This window comes from Empidonax traillii, unplaced genomic scaffold, assembly GCF_003031625.1.
Source record: "Empidonax traillii isolate 1590-97213 ecotype Southwest subspecies unplaced genomic scaffold, ASM303162v1 scaffold174:size915687, whole genome shotgun sequence".
NCBI classification, from domain to species: Eukaryota; Metazoa; Chordata; class Aves; order Passeriformes; family Tyrannidae; genus Empidonax; species Empidonax traillii.
The window spans coordinates 12,403-38,269 of record NW_020955367.1 but is presented as its reverse complement, the minus strand read 5'-3'; the positions used below and the strand labels follow the sequence as shown (position 1 = coordinate 38,269).

Sequence of the window (25,867 nt, the reverse complement as noted above, 5' to 3'; positions counted from 1 at the left end):
TAAATTGAATGAGGAGATGCAGAACCAGAGGTGAATTTTTAATACTCTTCGTTTACCAAAAATTCAGGAGACAGGGGAGAAGGCACAGGGCTGGTAGGGGGTTTGCTGGGAAGGGAGCAGGGCTCTCGCTGTGAGCTGGGCTGAGCTGCTGCTGTGCTTTGCTGCTCTCTGCCTCTGAGCATCCTCGAGCACTTGAAAGGCAGGGACAGTTTTTAGCCTCAAATTATCTGCATGAGGCAGATGAGCCGAACGCCACTCAGATCCCGCAGCGCCCTGGCAGGGCTGGGAGCAGGGCTGGGGCTTGGAGTGGCTGCCTGCCTTCCCTGGAGACAAGGAGACTGGCTCTGCTACCCAAATTCTCGGGGTACTGGTACAGGTACTGTTCATGTCCCTGCCCAGCTCCAGGGAGCAGAACTGCTCTGCTGGAGGAGGCAGATGAGGTGGAAGGTGGCTGCATGGGTGGGCAGGTGATTGCTCTCTCTTTTACATAAGCAAGGTTGATTATGGCTTCTGTTCTAATAATAAATGTGCCTTTGTCTCTTCACCTCCTGATAAAACCCTTCTGTTTTGTAAGGGGCCGCAGCTTGAAAGGTGGGGGCAGCGAAGTTCCTTCCCCCTCTGCTCCTCTCCTTTCTCCCCCCCTTCCCTGCCCTGCCCTTCTCCCTGGGAGGTGCTGCTCGTGCCAGCCAGGAGCCTGGCATTGTGTTTTAATGCTTAGCAACCCCAAGAGAAGGGCCCTCAGCTTTCCCTGTCCGGGTCTGGCGTTTGCCTGCCAGGCCCTGGACTCCAGGAGGGAGCGAAGGTCGAGCTCCCCAGCCTGTGCCACAGTTCTTTTCCATGTTAGGAATGAGATGAGTTGAGGTTTGTCTGCCCAGGGAAACCCCGGGAGGCAGATCTGGAGGAAATAAAAAAGGTGAATTTAAAGCAGATTATCTAAAACACATTAAAAGCCAGCGCAGCCTTTCTGATGGCATTAAATGGCCTCAGCTCTGCCTATTGCAAATCACTGGTAATAAGTTTTGGGATCTGGAAAACAGCTGTTTTTCTGGATGAGATTTGGAACGATTTTTAAGTTTTCTTAGAAAAATTTCCATATTTTTCTCAGCGATTGGACTGTTTACGAGGATTGGGGTGCCCGGTGGGAAGGAGGAGTCTGGGGAAGGTGTTCTGGGAATCCTGCTGGCTCATCCCAGTGCTCTGGAAGCCACGGTGGTGCCAGACCTGCGGGGTCTGCAGGACCCCGTCGGGCTGGGTGATTAAATGTGCTTCTGCTGTTTGGTTTTCGGGAGTGCTCTTGTTGCACTGGGGAGCTGCAGCTGGAATGAGCCCCTTCCCGGCTGCCAGCTGGCACCAGATTAGGAGAAAACCAAATCATCCGCTGATTCTTTCCCCATAAACATCTCTGGGAGGCATAAAAGGCTACTGTTCAAAACCAAACACCAGCGGAGGGGCTCGAGCAGCCCCTGCTGCTAACGTGGGATAATCCAATTTGGCAGGAGGGAGGCTGAGCTGGAGGGCTCCTTCCCGGGGGCTGTGCCTGCCTCTGGTCTGCAGCTGGAGAAAATCTGGGATGCTTGGCAGCAGTAAATGCCAGGACTGCTCCGAGGCATAGCACAGCTGATGGACCCACCCCAGGGCTTGTTCTTGCTGTGAGGGACCACTTGGTGTGAACTTAAATGCTCCAGGAGGGTCGCACAGGAAAGCTGGAAGTGAGCAGGGAAGAGGGGTGAGAGGCAGGTGGGAGAGGCTCAGGAGCTGGGGGTGTTCAGCCCAGAGGAGAGAAGGCTCTGGAGAGACCTTCAGTACCTAAAGGGGATCCAGGAGAGCTGGAGAGGGACTTTGGATAAGGGCCTGGAGTGACAGGACAAGGGGGAATGGCTTCTCACTGCAGAGGGCAGGGTTAGATGGGATATGGGGAGAAATTCTTCCCTGTTAAGGGTGGGCAGGCCCTGGCACAGGTTGCCCCATCCCTGGAAGTGTCCAAGGCCAGGTTGGACAGGGCTTGGAGCACTCTGGGCTAGTGGAAGGTGTCCCTGCCCAGGGCAGGGGATGGAACGAGACGAGCTTTAAAGTCTTTTCCAACCCAACCCATTCTGTCATTCCACGATTATGCTACTTTTAAGGGAACTGCTAAGCACAAGATTTGTCCTATTTGCCCCTCCTGCCCCACAGCCCCCCAAGAACTCCTCATTTAGGCTTGGGGGACCCTTCTCCTTGTGCAGCCTCCTGCTCGTGGGCAGTGGGGCTGTGCCTGTACAACATCACCTGCTCCCTCCCGCCAGGCCCCGGCACCTCTCCCAAATGGAGCATCTCCCGCGGGTTTTCCCGGGTCTGAAGGGTTGGGACATTGCTGTTGGTGTCCCCTGGGATGGTGGCTCCAGTGGGAACATCCTGTGCTGCCTCTGAGCCCCCCCTGAACCCCCCCTGCAGCCCTCACACGGATCAGAGCCGAGGAGCACAGCGAAGTAAATCACGGCGCGGGGTGGCTGCTCCGTATGCCCGGCAGCTGAGGGATGGATCTGCTTCCTCTGCGCTCCCATTTCCACTGAAATGTGGATTTATTGCTTTGATTTCGTTTGCACCGGGCTGGAGAGCTGCGGCCTCATAAAGCAAAAGCAAAATACACGAAAAATCTTTATGAGCTGCAGGTGCCCTTGTTGGCTTGGATGGTATTTCTCGTTTGTCCTGGCTCGTGGTAAATAAGGAGAGGAGAGAGGGCACTGCTGGAGCAGGGAAGGGCTGAGGCTCAGCTAATGCTGGTGGTGATGGGGACCCAGAGCCATCGCAGGGATCTCTGGAAGAGCATCACTTTTGCAAAGGGAATTTTCGCCTCTGCAGCTGTAATTGCTGTGTGCTGCCTGTCTGTCTGTCTGTCTGTCTGTGGGATGTACAGTACATGAGCACAGGCCCTTTACCTCCCACCCACTCACATATTTCTTTCTCTTCTTCTTTCTCCCCTTGCCCTCACCCCTCTCCTCCTTCCCCTCATTATTCCTTTCTGTTATTCGATTCTATTTGATTCGATTTCTTTTTTGTTCTGTTTTATTTCCCCCTTCTCTGCTCATCACTCGTGTCTTATAAAACCAGCCCAGGAGAAACACGACGTTGAGTTCCCAAAAACAACCCCCCAACCCCTAAAAACACCAAAACACTTCCCAAGCCCAACTTCTCCGCAGGGAGAGCGCGACGCCGATTATCGGCAGAGCGGCGATGCCGGTTGTGAGGCTCACTTAAAAAAAAAAAAAAAACTTAAAAAAAAAGGCATAAAAATTGTTTTTATCCACGGAGCTGAGTCCTTAAAGGGGCCATACATCGGCAAAGCCACCAGAGCATCACTGGTGTCCCCTCAGGTGGGACCAGGGGGTGTGACGCCCGTGCCTCGGTGTCGGCACGGCCGCGGTTGTTGTGCCGATTTTTCCCCCCTGGTGGCTGTGCCTTCCCTCACTGCTGTGATGCTCTCGCTCTGTAGGCCTCACGCCGAGGACTTCAGCGTGGATTCCTCCTTCTCACAGTAAGTTCTCCGCGTGTTTTTTTCCCCGCGGGAAGGGGCGGGGGCTGCGCTGGCTCCGCCAGCCCCGGGGGCTGTCGCTACTGGCAGGGAGGAGCCAACGGTGCTCTCCAGAGAGCAGAAAACCAGGTGGAATTTGGGGGGGTTGTGTGGGGTGTGTGCACTGGTGAGATAAGTGTTTTGGGCAGTAGCTGCTGCTGGTAAGAACAGTGGTCAGACTTGGCTTTAAATTAGTGATGGATTAAGGGTGGATGCTCCAAGTGTCCAAGACCACCTTGGATGGGGCTTTGAGCAACCTGGTCTAGTGAAGGTGGAACCAGAAGACTTTTAAAGGTCCCCTCCCAACCCAAACCAGCTTGTGATTCCATGGTTATTCTCCCTTGAGGCACCAGATTTGTTCATTACTGCTCTTGGCACCGAGGAGTTGTGTGTGGGACCAGCAAACCCTTCTGAAATGATCCCCACTGTGGGGAGGATTATCTGCACCCAGGGACTGGCAGGTTTCTTGGGGAAGGAGCGATATCCTTGGCAGCAGATTGTCCATTACCCATTAACCATGAGCTCCATGCACAGACCCTAATTAAACAATGCAGATTCATCAGCACAGGCAATTAGAGGAGCAGACTTATGAGTGTCAGTGTTGCAAAACAAATAAGCCCAGTGAAACACAGCGTGTTATTCCATTGCTGCCTCCCTTCTTTGGGGTTTTAATCTTTTAAAACTATTTTAATTATTTTATTAAGAGCAAGTGGTGCCACTGCCCAGCCACGAGCGGCATCCAGACCTCGGGTGGGATTATATTGGAAGGGACCTTAAACAACATCTTGTTCCACTTTCCTGCCATGGGAAGTTGTGATCTTCAATTTGAACCCCTGAGTGTGTCCCTGCTTCCTCCAGGGCTTGGTTTGGTGCCTGGAAATGAGCCCTGCAACTGCTGAGTACAGTTGGAGAGGGATTGCAGCTGCCTTCAGGGAACGAGGAATCGATAAAAATCCCATTCTCATTGCAATGTCCTCCCTAATAAAAAATAGTGTGTATATATATATATATATATTAAAAAAAAAAAAAAAAAAAAGAAGAACAGAAAGTCCAGCAGGAGATTTCTATCGTTACAGGTTCATGAAGCCTTTCCTGGCTGGCCAGAGCCTGTGTCCCAGCTCAGTGCCCTCAGCCTGGTGCCTCCTGCCCAGCCCCCTGTCCCACTGGCACACGAGTGGTTGTGTGGATGAGTTCAGGGAATTGCTCTTCTCGTGGTGCAAGTCAAGTTGTCCTCAGGACTGGCCTGTGAAGCCAGCCTTGGTCTTGGCAGAGTTTTTTCCAGAAGTGGCTGCTTGGAACTTGCTTTCCATCCCCCCCCCCAAAAATAAAACTGCAGCGTTGCTGCTGGAGCCAGGATGACATTACCTGCACCCAGCTGGGTTTAATTTGCTGCAGAGTGGTTGGCAATATCAATTCTTTCTCTGGGCAAAAATCACTCTCCATAATAAAACAGGAGATGGGTTTTTTCCTGAGTTATTCCCATGGTAAATGCACGAAATCTTGGAGAAACAAGTTTTTGAGCTTGTGGGGCACGGCATCCTGGCTGTGTGTGCGGCGTGGCTGTTGATGTGGGAGACTCAATTTTGCTGATCTCTGTTTGTGGTGTGTCTCAGCATGTGCTCTGTCAGGAGCCTGGGCAGCTCAGCAAACTCATTTCTGGGGAGGCAGGAGCTGGTGGGAGCAGCTGCCTTTCCACAGGGCTGGGACAGTGCTGTGGTGGCTGGGACAGTGCCATGGTGGCTGTGATGCTGCTGTGGTGACTGTGGTGGCTTGGACAGTGCTGTGGTGGCTGTGATAGTGCCTGTCAGAGGCTGCTGTGGGACCTGCCGGGCACCTCAGCCCTGGGCACTGCCCTGATCCATCAGGATCGTCTGGGACCCTGCAGAAGGAGCAGGGAAACAGCTTCAGTTTTGCACCTACTAAGGGATGTGGGATGAGAGTGATACACTAAAAATGGGTGGATTTCCCCTGTTTGGAATGCCTGGCCTTTTGGGCAATGCAGCCTCTGTCATTGCTCTCCCCAGTGCTCTCCTTGCACCTCCCAGGTGCTGAAACTCTCTTCACCCTGAGACAGGTCTCCCCTCTCCCCTTCCCTTGGTGGCCAGGGGGGCTCTGCCCCTCCAAGCAGGAGATGCAGTGATGCCCTGCATGCCCATCCCTCCCTGGCTGCTTTGGGCTTTAAAGATGTGCCAGAGCTCTGCTGGGGAAGCTGCCGCAGTGAGAGCTTTCCTGGCTGTTTATGGTGCCCTGGAGAAGCTGAGGCGTTCACCCTGGGCGCAGCATCAATCCTACCTGGCTGCTCCACAGGAGGGGTGAACCCACACCCCCCCCTGGCCGATGAGGGACCCCCGGGGTGGGGGGCTCGGAGCCGTTCTCTGCTCGCTCGCTGGTTCAGCCCTGCCGAAACCACAACCTCCCTCCTTTGAGTAATTGTTCAATTACTGCTTATGGAGCGTGGGGGCAGCTTGTTCCCTGTCTCTCCCCTTGGCAGGCAGCCAGGTTGTCTGTGTGTGCACGCAGCCTGTACAGCTATTCCCACTTTTCCAGCTCCAAACCCTGCACCGGGAGCGGCTCCTCGCGCTGCCGAGCCGGGAGCTCGGGTGGGAAGGGCTGGAGCTGCACCCCCCCCTCATCCTCTGCTTGCCCTGGATGGCAAACCCAGATCACAGAGGGAGTCACGAAGCTCAGTGTGGCATCTGACTCCCTTCTGTACCCAAACATCTGCTACCAGCAAGAAAACAGTGGGAAAAAAGGAAAGAGCATCCCCAGGGCAATCAGGAGGGCTGGAGGTGCGGGAGGTGTGCCTGGGTAGTCAGTGTGGTTGCCATCAGTGGGTACCTGAGCCTCAGGCTGGCTGGTTTGGTGGTTTGGGAAGGCTTTGGGAAGCAGCTCAGGTTCCCCTGGTGCCCGGCTGGCACCGGCTGCTCCGGAGGCTGAGCGGGAGCGGAGGCAGCCTGGCCATGGCACGGTGCCCTCACAGCATCCCCGTGCCCTTGGCACAGTGTCCTCTGTGCTCCCTGTGCCACAGCATGCTGGCACAGGACATGCTGCAGCCCTGCTCCTCACCTGCCTGTGCCCAGAGCTGTGCTGGCACCCACAGCCCGTCCCCGGGGAGCCCCTCTGGACCAGCAGCAGAATTCCCTAAATCCAGCCTTGGCCACAGCAGCATTCCTGATGGATTTGATCCAGGTGGATTTGCACAGAGGATGCAGAGCTGTCCTGTGGGCTGTGGGGTCTCACTTGGGACTGCACTGCCTTGGCAGAGTATTGCAGAGATTTCTAGGATTTTCCTGGTTAGTTTGTTTGTTCTTTTTTTTTTTTTTTTTTTTTTTTTTTTTTTTCCCCTGAGAAATCTCTAAACAATTTCATTTGCATCCTGCTACGGGACAGGGGAAATTTCTTGAGAAATTTCTTGAGAAAGGATGAGGTTTGGAGCAACCTAGTCTAGTGGAAGGTGTCCCTGCCCATGGCAGGTGGTTGGGATGGGCTGGGCTTTAAGGTCCCTTCCAACTCAAACCATTCTAGGATTCTGTTGAAAACAGCATTCCCCACCCAGCTGAAGTGTGAGGGCAAGGAGCTAAAAACTAAGATTTTTTTTTTTCTTTCCTGTCAAGGGGAATATTTATTTGAAGGCACATTTCTCCTGGCAGGAGGTGTCTTACAAAACAACAGCAAAAACAACCTTGGGCACCCAAGTCCTTCAGAAAGGAGCAGCGTGGCTTGGGGCAGGTCCCAGGGCAGAGCTGGCAGCTCCTTCCCTTGGCTGGCTGGTGGATTTTGGAGCTTGGATTTTGGAGTGGGAGGGAGGGATGTCTCAGCTTTCAGGCCAAGCCCAGCAGTTGTGACATGCCGTGGGGATCGGAGGGAGCTGCCTGTGCCCGACTGCCCATGTGAGTGTCCTGGGAATGCAGGGGTTGGGGGGGACATCTCCAGCCACCCCTGTCCCTGCCTGCACTGCCCCCATGGGGGGCTGCAGCTGGGTCGGTGGTTTTTTTGTATTTCTCTCTTTTTTTAAAGAGAACTGTGTTTGTCCCCAGCTCCCTGGGGAGGGTGGGGGTGCAGAGCCAGGGCTGTGCTCCTGGATGTGTGTTTTAACATCAGTAGGGTGGTGAGATGTGCTCCTCCTGGTTTTTCACCCTGCACTTTTCCCAACAAACTACTTTTGTGTCTTTTCTTTTGGGGAACTCATCATCTTACAACAAATTGCCTCTAATCTTAGATTAATAAAGTACAATAAATAACGGAGCGAGGAGAATGAACTCGCTCAGGCATTATGAAGTGCATAATAGCAGTAATTACACTTCCAAGCACAGGGTTGTTTTTTTTTTAAACTCATGCCAGGATCGTTATCTGCAGGGCCCTGGGGGGGTTCAGGCTGGGGAGAGGTGAGGGCAGAGGTGTGCTGTTGCTGCCTTCTCTCTGCCTGCACAGTGGATCGCTGCTAGTGAGCCTGGGAGGGCTGGGCTGGCACCACCCTGCCTGGCCAGGGGGAGGGATGCTCCCAGTGGGAAGGATGTTTGACTGGCAGGAGGGATGCTGGGGCAGTGGGAAGGATGTTCAGGCAGTGGGATGGATGGATGGATGGATGGATGGATGGATGTTCAGGCAGTGGGATGGATGGATGGATGGATGGATGGATGGATGGATGGATGGATGGATGGATGGATGGGTGGATGGATGGATGGATGTTCAGGCAGTGGGATGGATGCTCTCAGAGGGAGGGTTGCCCAGCCCTGGCAGCAGGAAGGGGGCAGTCTGAAGGGACCATCCTGCCTGAGCTGCAGGGAAGGCAGAGCCCTCGGGGTGTGTTTTGGGGGTGGCAACGCAGTCAGAGTTTCGCTTGATTTTCCTTTCACGTTAGTTCTTGACAATGAAATTAAAGGGTATGTTTTACATGATATCATCTCCTTCCCCCAGCTGGGAAGGGAGTAGGAGCTTTGATATTCTTGGATGGTGCAGCTGCCTGGTAAAGGCCATCCCTCACTCTGCCCTGGGGGCCAGTGGGGTGTTGGCTGCCAGTACTGCAGTGGGACCCCCTTATAGCTCCAGGGGCTCAGCCCAGCTCACAGGGAGGACAGATTATCTGTACAGGAACGTGTTCTTTTATTCCTTTATTCTTTTTCAGTGATAAACACCCCCTTCCCCCCTTTCCTGAGACCTACTTCACTTGCTTTTCCCCGTGTTCTTCCTCCTGCAGCCGCCGTCAGGATGGATGAATACACGGGCTACTTTGTCATGAAAAGTTAGATCTAATCATTTAGTTCTTTTATCCACCAGCAATTATATCCATCATCTCGAGGTGGGCTGCAGAGCTTATAGATCAGTGAACCATCTGGCTGGAGACAGAGATTGATACTGCTGTTTGTTTGTTTGATACAGAGACGAATGTCTGGGAGAGGAATCGTGCTCCCTCAAGTCTCCGTCTCCTCAAGGCTCTTAATCCTCAGAGACTCTGATGAATGGGGTGCTCAGCTCTCTTGTCCGAGCTGAAAGCCAGTTCCCAGCATTTCCTGGGCATTTTAAATATGGAGAAGGAGCAATCAGCTTGCGTGCAGCGTTGTGAGCAGTCATGGCAGCTGATTTATGGCCCTGGCGCTGAAAAATTATTTGCCAGGTCTGGCTTTGGAAACGATTAGTTTTGACATGTGTTAAAGCCGGTTCTGTGTTAATGCTGCTTGCTCCTGAGGCAGCGTGCTGGTGAGCCAGGGGCTGTAAATTCTCCTGCTCTGGGGTCTGTCCTTGCCCACCTGCCTCCTTGTTCCCTTCTCCCGGTGATCAAGTACCAGGTTTGGTGGAAAAGCCCTCTTGACCACCCTCCTGCCTTTGGGCTGCCTGATGTGGGGTGCAGGACGAGGGGTCTGACAAACCCCCCCTCCCAATCTGCTCAGTGGATATTTGTTTGTCCCCTCCCCGTGTCAGAGCGAGGAGCAGCTGCTTCCCAATAAATCCTGAGCGGGTGGCTGTGCCAGGGAAACGCTCGACCGGAGCGGGCACCACGTGTGCCCCGACAGAATTACCTGGGCTGGGCAGTTTAATGACTGCTCACCCTGAGCTCTGCCTTGCCTGGCAGATAAGACCTGATTGATGAGGTTTTGATGAGCTCTTCCCCAGAGTTAAAAAATGAGTGGTAACAGCAGCACTCACTTAAGGGACTTGTTGAATGCAGTGATTGGGGGAAGTGGCTAATTCCTGGCACTTAACTCCATTATGGGCTGGACTGATAATGAGCAGACTTTGTCTTGCTCAGTGTAAGGCTGAGCAGGAGGAACTGATCCCGTTTTGCTGGCTCTTGGCAGGAGCAGTGGGATTTATAACCTGCCTGGGGTCACCAGTGGGTTTGCAAAGGGCCGCAGGTGTTTATAAAGTACCAGGGGAGGTGACAACAGATGAGCTGAGCTGGGGCTGGTTTTGCCCACACACCCTTCATCCAGGTGGATTTGATCCCAGCCCCTGCTGACATCCATGGGGAGGAACCTCCAGCCTTGGTGAGGTTTTTTCCCACTCAGAATGCTGGTGGGAGGGCTGTGGATGGGGGTCAGGGGTGGAGGCAGGAGAAGCCAGTGAAGAAATTCCTGTGGTGGTCACAGTGGCGGATTGGACATTTCTGGATTCACCTGTGGCTCCTCCCTGCTGGTTTCTGTGAAGTGCCTTGGCAGGTGACTCTTGCCCCTGTGCCACAAGTCACCAGTGGCTCCAGATGCCAAGTGATGTTTGGAGTTGGTTGTCAGCTCCTGGGTTTTTCTGGAATGACCAAATGTGGTATCTTAGCAACAAAGGGAAATTTTCTCCTTTTAGAGCTGAATTGATTTTTAACAGCTTTGGTGCTGAATGTTTTTCCTAACCCAGGCAGAACCCAGGGCAATACTGGGGACTTTGCCCTTGCCAGCTCCTGCTCTGCTGCAGCTGGGGGGGTTGGAGCTGATAAAAACATCGCTGGGGGAGGCTGCTCCAAGGCCACTGCTTTTCTGACAAGTTTTGGACACTGTAAAGTGTGTGTGGAAGGAGAAGTTTATAGGTCTGATTGTGTGGGAATGAAAGGAGAGCCCTCAGCCCCAAGCAGGCCTGGCCCTGTGGGTCGCACCTTCTGCTTGGATAGGCAGTGATGGATCGTGTCCTGGTGGTACTGGTGGTACTGTGGGAGCAGCTGGGAGCCTGGGACCGGGTCCAGGGTTGTGTGTGGGCTGTAAAGGTGGTCCCCCAGCTGGGATGGGGGGACAGGGCTCCTGGGGGCTGCTGTTGTGCCATGCCCACCCCACTGACGGGCTCCTCCGGGCGCTCTCCCCGCAGGGTGCAGGTCGAGTTCTACGTGAATGAAAACACCTTCAAGGAGCGGCTGAAGCTCTTCTTCATCAAAAACCAGCGATCCAGTGAGTGCTCTGGGCATGGAGTGTGCTGTGTTCTGGGGGAAACCAAACCCTGCCCGAGCCAGGAGAGCCACGCTCTGCCCTGTGGGATGAGAAGCCATTGCCATCTGCTGGTGGCCACGTCCCCGAGTGTCCCCAGCCCGGGGCTGCTGCTGCCTCCTGGCCTTTCTGTTGAGTGTTGGCCAGCTTGGGTTGGGAGACGTGGTTGCAGGGGGAGGATGGGATTTCTCCTGCCACTTTTGCTCCTTGGGAACAGCCACAGCTCGGGAACCAGCTGGACAAACTGGCTGGGAGCAGGGAGTGGGTGTCAGGAGCTGCCTGACAGAGAGCAAATGTCCCCATCAGGGAGCGAGTGTCCCCATCACAGGGCAGGCTGTGCTTCCCAGGGACAGCCAGGGCAGGCTGTGAGCTCCCCACTCCTGCTCCAGCCCCCCGGATTAGCCTCCACTTGACTAATGGTGTTTTTATTTTCTTTCTCTGAGATCTCATTAGCTGTCTGGAGGGAGCCTTTGCTCGTTAATTCAGAAATTCACATTTTCTTTTTTTTTTTTTTTTGCTCCCTGCGTCCTGTTGTCTCGTTGAAAAAAGCTGGAGCACAGCACAACGGGGTGCCCAGGGGGAAGTTTTTAATGAAAATGTGATGAATTTCTCACTTTTAATTTTGAGTAACGACCCAGTGAACTGGCTGGGGAGGGGGAGCGGGGAAAGCAGCAGTTTTTTTGCTTGCTGTCCCTGTTCCTGCAAGGTGCTTGCACTGTGGTGAGCACTGGTCTGGATGCCTGCTAATGAGGGGGACACACTCCAGCAGCTCCTCATTCATCTCTCACATCTATCGGGGTCAGCAAGGAGCTGACTCATCAGTATTTATTCCTGGACCAGGCTTCTGCATTTCTGACCCCGGGGAGGACACGTGGAGCCCTTGGCAAGGCTGAACAACTCTCCTGTGCTGCCCTGGGGCTCGGGGTGGGGGGGTGCCAAGCTTGTGGGAAGCTAAAAGGGTGCTGATGTGGGGGACAGGAATGCTGCCTGCCTCATTCCATGCTCCCCTTCCGCCCCAGGCCTGAGGATCCGGCTCTTCAACTTCTCCCTGAAGCTGCTCACGTGCCTCCTGTACATCGTGCGTGTCCTGCTCGACAACCCCGAGGAGGGCATAGGCTGGTGAGTGCCCCTGGGCAGTGGGCACAGGCTGGTGAGTGCCCCTGGGCAGTGGGCACAGGCTGGTGAGCGCCCCTGGGCAGTGGCAGCTGCTCACAGCCGCTGTGGAGATGGTTTTTTCTCACTCCAGCTGTTGGAGTTGGTGGTTCAGCAGGTCTGCCCAGGCTGGAGGGCTTTGCTCCCTGCTCAGATCCCGTGGGTGGGTGGGTGAGTGGGCACTCACTGGCCCTGCCCGGAGCACGGGGAGAGGACGGGGGAAGAATTCAGGGCACGTTCATTCCAAGGGCTGTCTGGCTTGGTCAGGGGGGCAGCGTGGCCTTCAGACACAGGCAAGAGCTCATGACTCGAGTGCATCACCGTGCAAACAATTTCTGGACACTGATGCCCTTGAATAAATTTCCATTAAATCCCATGTAAGCATTTGGGAGGGAAATACGTTGGGCTGTTTAGATCCTTGAGGTGGCAGATGATTCCATACATCAGCTTTGCTCTGGGTTTCAATATAAGCCTATTTTTAATATGTCCTTGCTTTGTTTAGCTCACAAACCATTGTGCCTTTTTCTTTTTTTCCTTTTTTTCCCAAGAGCTTGGAGAATTGGCAGTTTGATTTTCCTCCTTGTAAAGGCTGCAGGCTGCCAAGAGCACCTGCACGTCCCAAAAGCGCTTTCAGACCTGTGAGAGGGAAGCAGGACACCCCTGACAGGTTCAGTGCAGCTGCAGCTCAGGGAATTCCACCTTCCTGAGGGTGTGTGGCAGGATAAAGGCTACCCAGTGGGAACACATCCCTCACAGCAAGGCAGAGAGAGGAGAGCTTGGCTCGCTGCTGCTGCCTGGCAGGATGGCTCTGCCTCATCCCAGAAGCTGAGAATCAGCAGCTTTTGCTGATTGTAACCTGGTAATTCCCAGTTCCCTGTGTTCCACGCTGTGCCAGGGAGCTCTGTACCTCAGGAGTGTCGATGTTCTGCAGCATTTCTGATAGGGGCTGAAGCACCTGAGGGGTTTTGTTCTCCCCCAGTCTGCTGGGTGAGACAGACTCCTGTGGAAAGCCCTGGCTGGAGGAATCAGTGGGTTTGGATCCATGGAAGTGTTGTCCTGGTGCCTCCCCCAGCATCAGCACCCAGCGAGGAGGGCACTGGGGGGTCAATCCCAGCATCCCTGTTCCTCTTCCCTCTCCCTGACTGCTTTTCCTTGCTCTTTCTCTCCTAGCTGGGAATGTGAGAAGCAGAATTACACAGCGTTTAACCAGTCCACGAACATAAACTGGTGAGTCAGAGCTGCTGCAGTGCTGGGGTCTGACCCTGCCAGGGTGTGGGAATGCAGGGATGGGGGTGGCTGGTGCTGGCAGCTGCCCATGGCCAGTTTTTGGTCGTGGGGCTGCTCAAGGGACGTGGAGCAGCATCCCAGGATCAAATGTCTGTGGAATGGCTTGTTCCCAGTGCAGGGGCTGCTTGAACCAGTAGGGAATACCAGTACCTGTGCTGGTCCTGCACCAGTGCCCTTGGTTTTGTGTTCAGTGGGGGGTAACGATGCTGATAGCTGGGCTGCAGCTCAGACCCCTCTGGGATTCCCTCTGCAGGTCACACATCTTCTGGGTGGACAGAAAAACACCTCTGTGGGCTGTGCAGGTGAGCACCCAGCACAGAGGAGCTTGGAGCTCTGCCCCAGCTGTGATAGCCAGGGGGGCTCTGGGAGTTCTGGTAGAGCCCCGAGGGAGCCCCCAGAGCCTTTCCCTGTGTCCCTGCAGGTCAGCATCGCTCTCATCAGCTTTCTGGAGACCATGCTGCTCATCTATCTCAGCTACAAGGTGAGTGCCCAGGGAGGCAGGGGGTGGTGATGCACGGCCTGGCTCTGCCCCCCTGGCATGAACTCATTTCTCTTGTTTTGAGCTGCCTGAAGCTGGAGTGTCCCAGGAGGATGTTTGTCTCGACGATGTCTCAGCTGGCTCCGGCTGTTTTCCTTTCTCATTCCCCCTCGGGCTCCTGGATAAGAGTTGTGCAGAGCAGAATATCTGCCTTTTCTGCTTTCCCTTAAATTCAGACCTGTTTTACACGTGTTTTCAAGGGAGGACAGGCTGACACACACCGAGATTGCTCGGGCTGAGGAGCTGGAGCTGAGCTGGGCAGCGTTGGCTCCTGCCTGTGCCGAGCTCTGCTGCCTCCGTGGGCTCCAAGCCAGGCAGGGAGAGGAACAAGCTGACTCCTTTGGATCAAAGCCCCTTAAAATGGCCAAAAAACAGTGACCTTAACAAATGGCATCTTCTCAGGGACCCGGGGAGAGCTGGCAGAAGAGACTCAGACCCTGCGTCACCCCCCTGTTCGAGTGCCAGCGACTCGTAACAGTCACTCTCATTCTCCCTCCTTGCATGAAGCATCGTTGTCCCCCAGCAGCAGTGACAGGCAGAGGGATGTGGTGGCTGCAGAGAGGACTGGAGGGTTTGGGAATGTTTCCTGACCTCGTTGTACCTGCCACCACCACTGCATCTCCCCTGGCAGGCAAACCAGAGCATCTTCCTGCTTCCTGAAGCCTCTTTCCCTCCTCCAGCAGGGTCTGTGGCAGAGAGGGAGCGTCTCAATTGTCCTTTGGGAAAGTTTGAAGCTTCTGAAATTCTCCTTTGGTTTTAATTCCTCAGGGGAACATCTGGGAGCAGATTTTTCGCATTTCCTTCGTCCTTGAGATGATCAACACGGTGCCGTTCATTATCACGGTGAGTGTTTCCCGCTGGCATTTAAGAGCAGCTCTAAGTGTAGCTTTGGAGGTGAAATAAAGACAAATGGATGTCTGGCCAAGTAGTATTTAAAGCTGGCAGGATGTTTTTCCTTCGGTATTTTACAATATAATGACTTTCTCTGGAGCCTTATCCCCAAATCCATTTTCCCTTCTCAGCTGCTGCGATGCAGCCGGGAGAGCAGGGCCGTGTTTGGCAGCAGCCTCTGCTCAGCTTGGAGATGGATCCTTCCAGAAAGGGCTTGAATTGGCTGTTTATAGCTTTATTTTTTTAAAGAGCATGGATTTTTCTGCCAATAACTCTTGATTTTGTAGATATTCTGGCCTCCTCTGCGGAATTTGTTCATTCCCGTGTTCCTGAACTGCTGGCTGGCCAAGTACGCCCTGGAGAACATGATTGTGAGTGGCCCCTTTTGTCCAGCTCCTCGGGGATGGGGAGGGCAGTGGGGTTGGAAGGGGAGCCCTTGGCTGCCCCTGGCTCTGGGGAAGTTTCAGTGCTCAGTGTGTGCAGCTGTGTCGATGGGAGGTGAGGCTTTGCCAGCTAGGAATACCAGGCTGTGCCCTGCTGTGGAGGAGCAGCAGGAGCTGCACGTTGACAGGGATGGCCAGGGAGGAGGTTTTTCAGCCATTCCCACGTGCCCACTCGAGCTGTCTCTCCCGGCAGCAGATCCCAGACCTGCTCCCGGGAATGTACATCCCTCTCCAGGGGGCAAATACTGGCCTGACCTTCACCTGGGGGGGCACTGCTGGAGCCAGCAAGAGGACAGCTGGCACTTGGAGGAAGGAGGTTGTGCCCCCAGCCTCTCTGAGCCAGTGTGAACCCTCTCCTCTCTCCCCAGAACGACCTACACCGAGCCATCCAAAGGACGCAGTCCGCGATGTTTAACCAGGTGCTCATTCTCATCTGCACCCTCCTGTGTCTCGTTTTCACGGGGTGAGTGTTGCTCTTCCTTTCACTACGTCCCCCTCCTGGTCCAGGGAAAGCAGCTGTGCCCGTCCTGGGCTGATGGCAGAGCTGGGCTCCTGCAGGGCCGACACCTCCCTGCCTCGCTTCGTTCCCAGCACGCTGAACACCGGGAGGGAGATCCTGAACCAAACTAATGATCCAAACAGAAACTTTTCAGCAGGCTTGTGAGAGCCTGAGGGTGTTCTCAGAGGGAGCTGGGTGGTAGGAGTTTCAGAGCAGGGACAGCAGCTTCCCACAGGGACATGAGCTCTGGTGTGTGACGGCTCATTCACCAGAACCCATCGCACCCGCTGGCTCTGACCACGCTCTTCCTCCCCCACAGATTTGTGTAATAGGCCACTGGGGCTCCTGTTAATTAACTGGGCCTTTTACCCTGTGTTTCCAACAACAAGACCATTCCTTTGGGGTGGGGGGTGCAATGCTCATCACTGGCTACTTAGCTCTAAATTAGGCTTTGAATCTTCCTCTGGCTCCCTTCACTTGCATTTGAGGTGTATTACCCCATTAAGTTGCTGAACGGAGAGGAAATGAAGCTTTCAGGCTCATGAGGTTTTGGCAATAAAGATGGTGCTCTGATGGGGGTGACTAATGCCATTTTGAAGCTCAGCAGTGCTCCTGGCCCGTGGCATCTCCTGCTGCTGGGGCCCCGGATGTGTTTCTGGGTGAGGCTACAGTTCTGGTCCAGGAAGACTGAGGTGACACTTGTGCTCAGCAGGATGACTCTGAGCTGCAGGTCTGTGGGGTTATGCTGCCCTGTCTCCTGGGCTGTGATGGGGCTCTCTCCCTCCAGGACCTGTGGCATCCAGCATTTAGAAAGAGCAGGTGAGAAGCTCTCCCTCTTCAAGTCCTTCTATTTCTGCATCGTCACCTTTTCCACCGTGGGCTACGGAGACGTGACCCCAAAGATCTGGCCTTCGCAGCTGCTCGTCGTCATCATGATCTGCGTCGCCCTGGTCGTGCTGCCGCTCCAGGTTAGGCCTGCCCGGCTGGGGACGGACAGGCACGCAGAGCCTGCCCCGGGGCAGCCCTGCCGATGGAAACATCAGCCCTCTGCCTCCCTTTGCAGTTCGAGGAGCTCGTCTACCTGTGGATGGAGCGGCAGAAGTCGGGCGGCAACTACAGCCGGCACCGGGCGCAGACGGAGAAACACGTCGTGCTCTGCGTCAGCTCCCTCAAGATTGATCTCCTCATGGACTTCCTCAACGAGTTCTACGCCCACCCACGCCTGCAGGTGAGGGCCGGGCGTGTCGCCCCACGGTGCTGGGCTCGCAGGCTCTCTGGGCTGGGGGACCACCCACCCACGCCGGGCTCTCTCTTGCAGGATTACTACGTGGTGATCCTCTGCCCAACAGAGATGGACATCCAGGTGCGGCGGGTCCTGCAGATCCCTCTGTGGTCGCAGCGGGTGATCTACCTCCAGGGCTCTGCACTGAAGGACCAGGACCTCATGAGAGCCAAGTGAGCAGAGGGACACCCTGCACATCCCCGGCAGGGCCGGTCCTGCCGCGCGGTCGAGCCCGCCCGCGGGTCCCAGAACCCCAGAGGAGGCTCCCCAGATGTGTGACCTGGGTGTCCCTTCTCTGGGGGCTGGCAGTGCCCTGGCTGGTGCAGGCAGTGCCCAGCTTTGTGGGCCCGTGCAGTTGATGAGGTCCCTGCTCTCTCTCTGCAGGATGGACAATGGAGAGGCCTGTTTCATCCTCAGCAGCCGCAACGAGGTGGACCGGACTGCGGCGGTGAGCCCGGACAGGGGGTGGCACAGTCTGAGACAGTTCATGTCCCAGGCAGTGGGGTGATGGGTTCATCTCACCTCTGCCCAGCACAGGAGGGTGCTGGGAGGCAACTGGGACAAGAGGGTGGGGTTGAGTGCCATGGAGAGCCTCGGGGATGGCACAGGGACATGCAGCAGTACACTGGTGGCTGACCCCCTGTGGGCTCACCTCCTTCTGCTGTCTTGGTTTCCCATCAGTGCTGGTTTTTGGGGTACAGTTATCCCCTGTTGGCAGCGGGTGCTGGAGGAGCCCTTGCTGTACATCTGCAGGGTGGTGGGTGTTTTGCAGTTCATCAGGTGTAGAAGGATCAGGGAAAATAAACCTCCAGCCAAGTAGCTCTTGTTGCTCTTCTGCTTGGCCAGGACCACCAGACCATCCTGAGGGCCTGGGCTGTCAAAGACTTTGCTCCGAACTGTCCCCTCTACGTTCAGATCTTAAAGCCAGAAAACAAATTCCACGTCAAGTTTGCAGGTGAGTTGGAGGGGCTGTGCCCCAGCTGGTGATTATAGCCCTCCTGGATTGGCAGGAGGAGGAAACACCCAGTCCCCAACACCACCCCAAACTGACCACATCCCCAGGCACTGCCAGCCAGGGAAACCATCCGTCCCCCTCCCTGCTGTGACTGTCCCCTCTGCCTTTCAGATCACGTTGTCTGTGAAGAGGAGTGCAAGTACGCCATGCTGGCACTGAACTGCGTCTGCCCTGCCACCTCCACCCTCATCACGCTGCTGGTGCACACCTCCCGTGGCCAGTGAGTGCTGCCCCTGCCCTCCCCACCCCTGCCCTCCCCTGCCCCTGCCTGAGCATGGAGGGACGGCAGCACCGAGGTCTCTGAGCCCAGGGGGACATGCTGTGGCTCTGGGATGTGTTTGGGGTAGCACAGTGGGATTTAGGACCTCAATCCAGGTCAGGAGCTAAAGCCATATTGCAGGGGAGCCATCTCAGTGCAGATGAACCAGGAAGTGCCACCGTTCCAGAGACTGGGAATAAAAATATCTTTATGCTGGCACAGTCCCAGTGGCAGGAAGGTGAATTCACAGCCTGAGCAGACCCAGACCCTGCAGGCTTTTTGGTGGGTGTGTTTCCAGCGTGGCTGGAGGGAGCTCTGCCAGCCCTGTGGAGCAGCGGTGTGCGTGTCCTGCGCTCCTTGGCCAGTCAGAAATGCCTGAATTTTGGGTAAAGTGCCATCAAAGCAGTTATGAAACATCCTTGCCAGATGACTCTCACCCCATGCTCGGAGCTGTTTGCCAGCACGGGCTCTGAACCCTCCCTCTGCGCTCCGCAGGGGCCCTCGTTAAATAAAAAGGCACTTAAAAAGCCGAGGTGGAAACGAGCTTGTCCTCAGCTCGTGGTGATGCGTTGCTGTCATCTCCCCACTCTTGGGCTTGGTGGCAGCTCCAGAGATTAATCAGTGCTCCTGCCCTGTGGCTCTGCCCCGGGATGTGGCCCCATCCCAGCTCCAAGGGGCCCATCCCAACGCTGCTGCTGCTGCTGTCGTTGCAGGGAGGGCCAGGAGTCCCCGGAGCAGTGGCAGCGGATGTACGGGCGCTGCTCGGGCAATGAGGTCTATCACATCCGCATGGGGGACAGCAAGTTCTTCATGGAGTACGAGGGCAAGAGCTTCACCTACGCCGCCTTCCACGCGCACAAGAAGTGAGGGCAAGGGGAGGGAAAAGGGGCAGGGCTGGGCGGGAGATACCTGCCGGTCTGCACCCCTGGGCGGGGCAGGAGGGCACTGCCAGGTCCCCTGTGCAGGGACAAAGCCCCGCAGGGGGGTTTCCCTCCAGCTGTGAACTCCCACCTCGCGCTCCCGCCGCAGATACGGCGTGTGCCTGATCGGCATCCGGAGGGAGGAGAACAAGAGCATCCTGCTGAACCCCGGCCCCCGGCACATCATGGCAGCGTCCGACACCTGCTTCTACATCAACATCACCAAGGAGGAGAACTCTGCCTTCATCTTCAAGCAGGAGGAGAAGCAGAAGAAGAAGGGCTTTGCGGGGAGGGGCAGCTACGACGGCCCGTCCCGCCTGCCCGTGCACAGCATCATCGCCAGCATGGGTGAGTCGGGGGGCTCGTGGGCAGGGGGGGCAGCAGGGCTCCCTCGGGGGGAGCAGGAGCCTGCACACACCCCACCCTTGCCCTCCTCAAGTTTGGGTTTGTTTCCTTTCCCAGGTTTGGTTTTGTTTCTTGCACACTCCTTGCCCTGTCCCCCGCCAGTGCCGAGGGCACTGATAATCCCTTTGCAGCCCCTGTAACCTCACCAGTACAACTCACACATCTCCTGCCACCCTGGGTGCCCCTCAGCAAGCTCGAATACCACTATTAAACCTCATGATGTCCATTATCATTAAGGGTGTTTGCATAAGCCCCCCCCCCCAAGCCTGGATTTAGCCCCCAATTATTTCCCGGGCTGGAGGAAGAAGCGCCGCTGGCCACAATCCTGAATCACATTTACGGCTCCCAACCCGAGGGGAGCGTCGTTTGCTCTGCAGCGAGCGGTGCGTTTGTGCAGATGAGAAATGCCATGAGTCATTACTTCCCGCTCGTATCTGGGGAGAGCGGGTTCTGGGGAGGCTGCGCCACACAAGCGCGTTGTATTTCCAGGCAAATAATTTATGTGTTTGTACTCCCGAGCAGCAATTTGCATAGATTATCCCCCCAGCAAGGCGCAGAGAGCTCTGCTGATCACTTTGTCGCTGCTCCCGTCACACAGCTCCTTCACAGGGGGGCCTTTGGCGAAGGGGGAAGGAAGGGACAGAAGTGATGGGAGCGCCAGCAGGGCAGTGGTGTCTGGCAGGAGACAGGGACAGTCCCTGAGCTGGCTCAGCTGTGCCCCAGGGAAATGCCCCACACACCAGTACCCAGCTGGAGGTCACTGGTGGAGGCTTCCCCCGCACTCCCCATTCCCGTGAGGATGGCTGAGCGTCCCCTGGGCTGTACCTCACCCCTGTGCAGGGCTCCAGGGTGCTCCCTCAGCTCTCTGCACCTCCTTAGAGCGTGTTTGCCGTGCCCCCCTCCCCGCCGTGTCCAGGTACAGTGGCCATGGACCTGCAGAACACAGAATGTCGCCCTGCCAACAGCAGCAAACTGGCTCTGCCGGCCGAGAACGGCTCCGGGAACCGCCGGCCCAGCATCGCCCCCGTCCTCGAGCTGGCAGACACCTCGTCCCTGCTGCCCTGCGACCTGCTCAGCGACCAGTCCGAGGACGAGATGACGCAGTCGGACGAGGAGGGGTCGGCGGTTGTGGAGTGAGTCGCTCTCTGTTCCTTGAGCCCTTCCTTGGCCAGCTTGTTCTGGTTGGATCCTCTTTGTTCTCGTTGGATTCTCTTTGTTCCCGTTGGATCCTCTTTGTTCCCGTTGGATTCTCTTTGTTCTGGTTGGATCCGGTTCTCTCGGGTTGATTCCAGGGACCGTGGTACTCTCAGTGGTGCCCAAGGGATTTTTCCATTTCCTTTGGTTTTTCCATGACCACACGAACAGCTGTGCCATGGACAGTCCCCATGGCCGTGAGCCTTGTGGGCTGCTTTGGAGAATTCTCTGGGAATCAGCAAATTGCCCCAAGGCAGAGGCTGCTGGGGATGGGCAGGCTGTTCCATCACTCCTCTCACCTCACTGATGTGGAGAGGGTCCTGTTCCCTATTGCACATAAATAAAAAATACAAAATAGGTATTTACCACAGCTTTTAAAGTGTCTGTTAGTTTGTGACAGCCAGGGAGGGACTTACCTTTACTGGTTCCCTGTCTGGATGGTGTCGCAGCCACGGGGGGAGTTACTGAATATCCACGAACCCTCACAAATTGGTATTGAATTCATGTCCACTTTTAACTGCTCTTTAAATGAAAATTTCTGCTTCTAGTTCCATCAAAAGTACAAATGTTGGTTTTTAAAATACCTGTTCACCAAAAAACAAACTCTACAAATGGACCAGGATGTTTTTTGCTCCTTTATTTGGCTCAGCACTTCCTCTCCTGCCCTGTCTCCCTCCAGTGGTCCTGTCTACTGCCTTCTCCACCCGTGCTGGAAACATGGAATGTGGGGCTTTGGCCCTGCACCTTTACAATCTCATGGCCCTTTGCAGGGCAAAAAATCATTCCTAAATATTTGGGAAAACTTCCAGCTGCTTCAGGAGGCTTTTGCGGAGCATTTGCCGCTGTTGCGCTTGAACCCTGGGCTGCTGCTGTTAAAGGGTTTTATTTTCCCAGCATCTGAATTTTGGATGTATGGAAACTCTCCCTGTGCCCTCACACTGCTGGCTTTTCTCTCTGCTGCAGGTATGTGAAGGGCTACCCCCCAAACTCCCCCTACATTGGGAGCTCCCCGACTCTGTGCCACCTCTTGCCCGAGAAAGCCCCGTTCTGCTGCCTGAGGCTGGACAAGGTACGATGGGGCTGTGGGTGCTGCCTGGGGGAGGTTCAGCCCCCCCAGAACCACCTGCTGAGTCCCCCTGCTGCCTCCCACCCCCCAGGGCTGCAAGCACAACAGCTTTGAGGATGCCAAAGCCTACGGGTTCAAGAACAAGCTGATAATCGTGTCGGCAGAGACGGCGGGGAACGGGCTCTACAATTTCATCGTGCCCCTCCGGGCCTACTATCGGTCCCGCAAGGAGCTGAACCCCATCGTGCTGCTGCTGGACAACAAGCAAGTACTTTTCCACGGATGTTTTCCATCACCCTGAGCCCTCCCTGCGTTCGTGCTGCGGGATGGGAGGGTGGGGGAGCGGCGGTGCCACCCCGGGGGTGTCTCAGCTGATGTTGACCCTGGGTTTTGTGTCTGTCTTTGCTGAGCCGCCTCGCTCTCTGTCGCTCTCCCTCCAGGCCTGAGCACCACTTTCTGGAAGCCATCTGTTGTTTCCCCATGGTTTACTACATGGAGGGCACCATCGACAAGTAGGTGTTTGCGTGCGTGGCTGTCTTGACTTGGGGTGCTGCTGGATTTATCCCAGCCCAGACTTTCGGGTCACCCCGTGGGTTGGCACCGTAGAGCTGAGCCCACCCTTGGATTTTTGGGGTGTCAGCCCCTTTCCTGGTAGATGGGAGCAGGTGAAGAGCTGGTGGGGGAGCAGGCTGGGCTGGCTGGAGCGCTGCGTGTCGCAGCGTGCCGCTTCCCTGTGTCCTCCCCAAGGGCTCACCCTGCGCTCTTCTCTTTGGGAACTGCCCAGCCTGGACAGCTTGCTGCAGTGCGGCATCATCTACGCCGACAACCTGGTGGTGGTGGACAAGGAGAGCACCATGAGCGCCGAGGAGGACTACATGGCAGATGCAAAGACCATTGTCAACGTCCAGACCATGTTCAGGTGAGGGGAGACCGCTGATTGCTGCTGGGGACGAGCCCAGGAAGGGTGTTGGTGGCTGGGGAGGTTACTGTGGGTAGTGGGACACATCTGTGGTTGAGGAAACAGCTCCTAATCAGCTATTTCTGTCCTCAAACAGGCACAGGGGTGGGTTTGGTCCTCCTCAGGCTATAGCTGCAGAGGATGATCTCACCTCCGAGTGAGCTGCAAGACAACAGGTCTCTTTCCATTGCAGGCTCTTCCCCAGCCTCAGCATTATCACAGAGCTGACCCACCCCTCCAACATGAGGTTCATGCAGTTCAGAGCAAAGGACAGTTACTCTCTTGCCCTTTCCAAACTAGAAAAGGTAAGAGAAGGTTGTCCCCTGCATGGGGACCTGGGAAATCACTGCTGACAGTGACTGCATTTGAGCTCCTCAAAGTCCTGTGCTCTTCCCATGTCCAGAAAACCCAGTCCTGTCTCACATTTCCAGGGAGGAAAACCCTCTTTTCCCCAGTGCAAGGATGCTGTCCTTGTTCCCTCCTGTCACACCCACCGGAAACACTGCACTGGTGTCCTCCCATTTCCACAAGCCCTCTAGTTTCTGTGCAACCTGTGCTCTCATCTCTCTTTCCTTTTCCAGAGAGAGAGAGAGAACGGCTCCAACCTGGCCTTCATGTTCCGGCTGCCCTTCGCAGCCGGGAGGGTCTTCAGCATCAGCATGTTGGACACGCTGCTCTACCAGGTGAGAGCCGGGTGGGCTCTGTGGGTGAGGCACCCCTGCAGCTCTGGCCACCCCTCTGCATCTCCCAGTGAATAACTGAGCAAACCTTTTCCCTGGGTTCCCACCCAAATGTCTCTCCCCTAGTCGTTCGTGAAGGATTACATGATCACCATCACCCGGTTGCTGCTGGGCCTCGACACCACGCCAGGCTCTGGATACCTCTGTGCTGTAAGTGCCCAGCCCCTTTGGGTTGAAACCACTGGGCCAGGTCTTTGTGGATCTGGTGGGATCCATCACCCTGCACATGTGGGTGAGGGGGGAATTCCCCTGTTCTGGGGAGTCAGGAGGAGCAACACTGCCAAGTCACTGCTCCTCTCCATCGTGGGGAACCTCAGCGCTACCAAAAGCCCAAGAGCTGCCAAGGACCACAGTCCCTGTTCCGAAAGCTGAGGCCAAAAATTGCTCCTGGTCTTCTTGTGGAGCGCGACTCGCCTTTGGGATTGTCGTGGATGAGCCGGGGGGAAAGCTCAGGAGCAGCCCCAGGTGCTCCTCAGCGGGCTCTGAGTGGTTCATGTTCGTCCCCTGTTGCTCAGATGAAGATCACCGAGGATGACCTGTGGATCCGGACGTACGGCCGCCTCTTCCAGAAGCTCTGCTCCTCCAGCGCCGAGATTCCCATCGGCATTTACAGGACGGAGTCTCACATGTTCGCCACCTCCGAGGTAGGAGCGCGGTGGTGGCACGTGCCAGGGAGGGGCTGCTGGTGGGGGATCCATGAGGCCCCTCAGAGCTGGTTTCAGCAGTGGGGGGAGGATGAGGGGAGGGGAAGCTCTGCCTTCCCTTCATCAGCAGCCCCGTGGCTGTTTTGGGGGTGATGTCCTGGATAAGCTGGGTCAGTGTCAGTGCCCGTCTCTCTGGGTGGTGTGGGCAGGGAGGGATGTTCTGGGCTCAGCTCTGCCGTGCCACCGGGCACTCAGGGAGCAGGGGGGACGCAGCAGGGCTGTCCCTTTGCCAGGCTGACTCTTTGTTTTCCCTCCCTTCTCCCCGGTTGCAGCCCCACGACATCAGAGCGCAGGTGAGTGCCGCTCGCGTCCTGAGGGTGGTGTCAGGCACTGCCCTGCTGTCAGTGCTGCCTTCTGGTTCCCCCCCCCAACCAGGGGATGATCCCTGGGCAAGTGCTGTCCTAGCTCTGGCCACTGAGAGCCACCACGTGCCCCGTGCCAGCTGTCACTGCCTGTCCCCACGGCAACACTGGCTGAGCCTCACTCAGCGCTCTGGGAAAAGGCCTCAGTGCCCTGACGTGTAATTAACTGGGATAAGGAGCAAGGAAGCGAGCCAGGATCCCTCTTAAACACCGTCAGTTCGCAGCTTTGTAGGAAGCAGCGACAGGGAGCTCAAAGTTGACATTTAATTAAACGCAACCCACCCCTTTGAGAGACCTGAAAGGGCTTTGTTAATAAATTCCCGCTCACCAGTGGGATTGCTGGGTCGGAGATGTGGCAGAATTGCTGCTGTAAGAGGAAACACGGGGAGATGTGGGCATGGCTGTGTCTTGGGCAGATATCCCAGAGGTAATTGTGGAGGGATGTCATGTGCCCATTAAACTCCACTCGACAGTGCTTATCCCAGAGAAGCTGTGGCTGCCCCATGTCGCTTCCCCATGGAAGTGTCCAAGTCCAGGTTGGATGGGGTTTGGAGCAACCTGGTCTATGGAAGGTGTCCCTGCCCGTGGCAGGGGGTGGAACTGGATGATCTTTAAGATCTCTTCCAACCCAAGCCATTCCATGACTCTCTGAAATCTGCCAGCCAGGTAGTTTTGGCAGCACGGAGGTGAAGTGCCGGGGGAGGGGGGTGGCTCAGAGGAAGGATCCCGTCCCACGGGGGACAGATCCCGCCCCACCAGCCACAGGCCAAGACATTCTTGGCTCCCCCACCCCCGTGACCTGCCGGGCTTCCAGTCACAGATCTCAATCAATGTTGAGGACTGCGAGGACACCAAGGACGTCAAGGAGCACTGGGGGATCAAGACGAGCCACCACAGGAACTCGTGCTCCAGCGACCAGTCGGAGCACCCTCTGCTGCGGCGCAAGAGCATGCAGTGGGCCCGGCGGCTCAGCAGGAAGGGCAACAAGCACTCCAGCAAGACGGCCGAGTGGATCAGCCAGCAGCGCCTGAGCCTGTACCGGCGCTCCGAGCGCCAGGAGCTGTCCGAGCTCGTCAAAAACCGTATGAAGCACCTGGGCCTGCCCACCACCGGGTACGGTAAGTGCCGCCCGGCCCAGCTGCTCTGCGGTGCTGCGTCCCGTCCCGTCCCGCTCGCGGGCTCCTCAGGTAACCCCCGAGCCC

The 25,867-nt window shown here is 56.0% G+C and overlaps 1 protein-coding gene across 10 annotated transcripts in view; it reads left to right on the top strand.

Moving 5' to 3' along the window:
* KCNT1 (potassium sodium-activated channel subfamily T member 1) overlaps nt 1–25,867 on the top strand; it is a 76,590-nt gene that overhangs the window by 44,866 nt on the left and 5,857 nt on the right. For 5 of the 10 annotated variants that reach the window (XM_027885888.1, XM_027885892.1, XM_027885893.1 and 2 more), the window contains 27 exons: nt 10,835–10,914; nt 11,970–12,069; nt 13,273–13,329; nt 13,643–13,691; nt 13,811–13,870; nt 14,696–14,770; nt 15,106–15,189; nt 15,630–15,724; nt 16,548–16,728; nt 16,824–16,988; nt 17,079–17,215; nt 17,427–17,490; nt 17,889–17,997; nt 18,169–18,277; nt 19,030–19,179; nt 19,346–19,584; nt 20,558–20,774; nt 21,799–21,904; nt 21,993–22,165; nt 22,342–22,413; nt 22,686–22,820; nt 23,053–23,164; nt 23,441–23,542; nt 23,666–23,749; nt 24,115–24,243; nt 24,576–24,596; nt 25,480–25,783. In XM_027885888.1, coding sequence (XP_027741689.1) covers nt 10,835–10,914; nt 11,970–12,069; nt 13,273–13,329; nt 13,643–13,691; nt 13,811–13,870; nt 14,696–14,770; nt 15,106–15,189; nt 15,630–15,724; nt 16,548–16,728; nt 16,824–16,988; nt 17,079–17,215; nt 17,427–17,490; nt 17,889–17,997; nt 18,169–18,277; nt 19,030–19,179; nt 19,346–19,584; nt 20,558–20,774; nt 21,799–21,904; nt 21,993–22,165; nt 22,342–22,413; nt 22,686–22,820; nt 23,053–23,164; nt 23,441–23,542; nt 23,666–23,749; nt 24,115–24,243; nt 24,576–24,596; nt 25,480–25,783 — 3,209 coding nt within the window. Of the gene's footprint in view, nt 1–3,469; nt 3,512–10,834; nt 10,915–11,969; nt 12,070–13,272; nt 13,330–13,642; nt 13,692–13,810; nt 13,871–14,695; nt 14,771–15,105; nt 15,190–15,629; nt 15,725–16,547; nt 16,729–16,823; nt 16,989–17,078; nt 17,216–17,426; nt 17,491–17,888; nt 17,998–18,168; nt 18,278–19,029; nt 19,180–19,345; nt 19,585–20,557; nt 20,775–21,798; nt 21,905–21,992; nt 22,166–22,341; nt 22,414–22,685; nt 22,821–23,052; nt 23,165–23,440; nt 23,543–23,665; nt 23,750–24,114; nt 24,244–24,575; nt 24,597–25,479; nt 25,784–25,867 lie in introns of all 10 variants that reach the window. The other 5 variants (XM_027885897.1, XM_027885895.1, XM_027885891.1 and 2 more) reach the window with 4 other exon arrangements.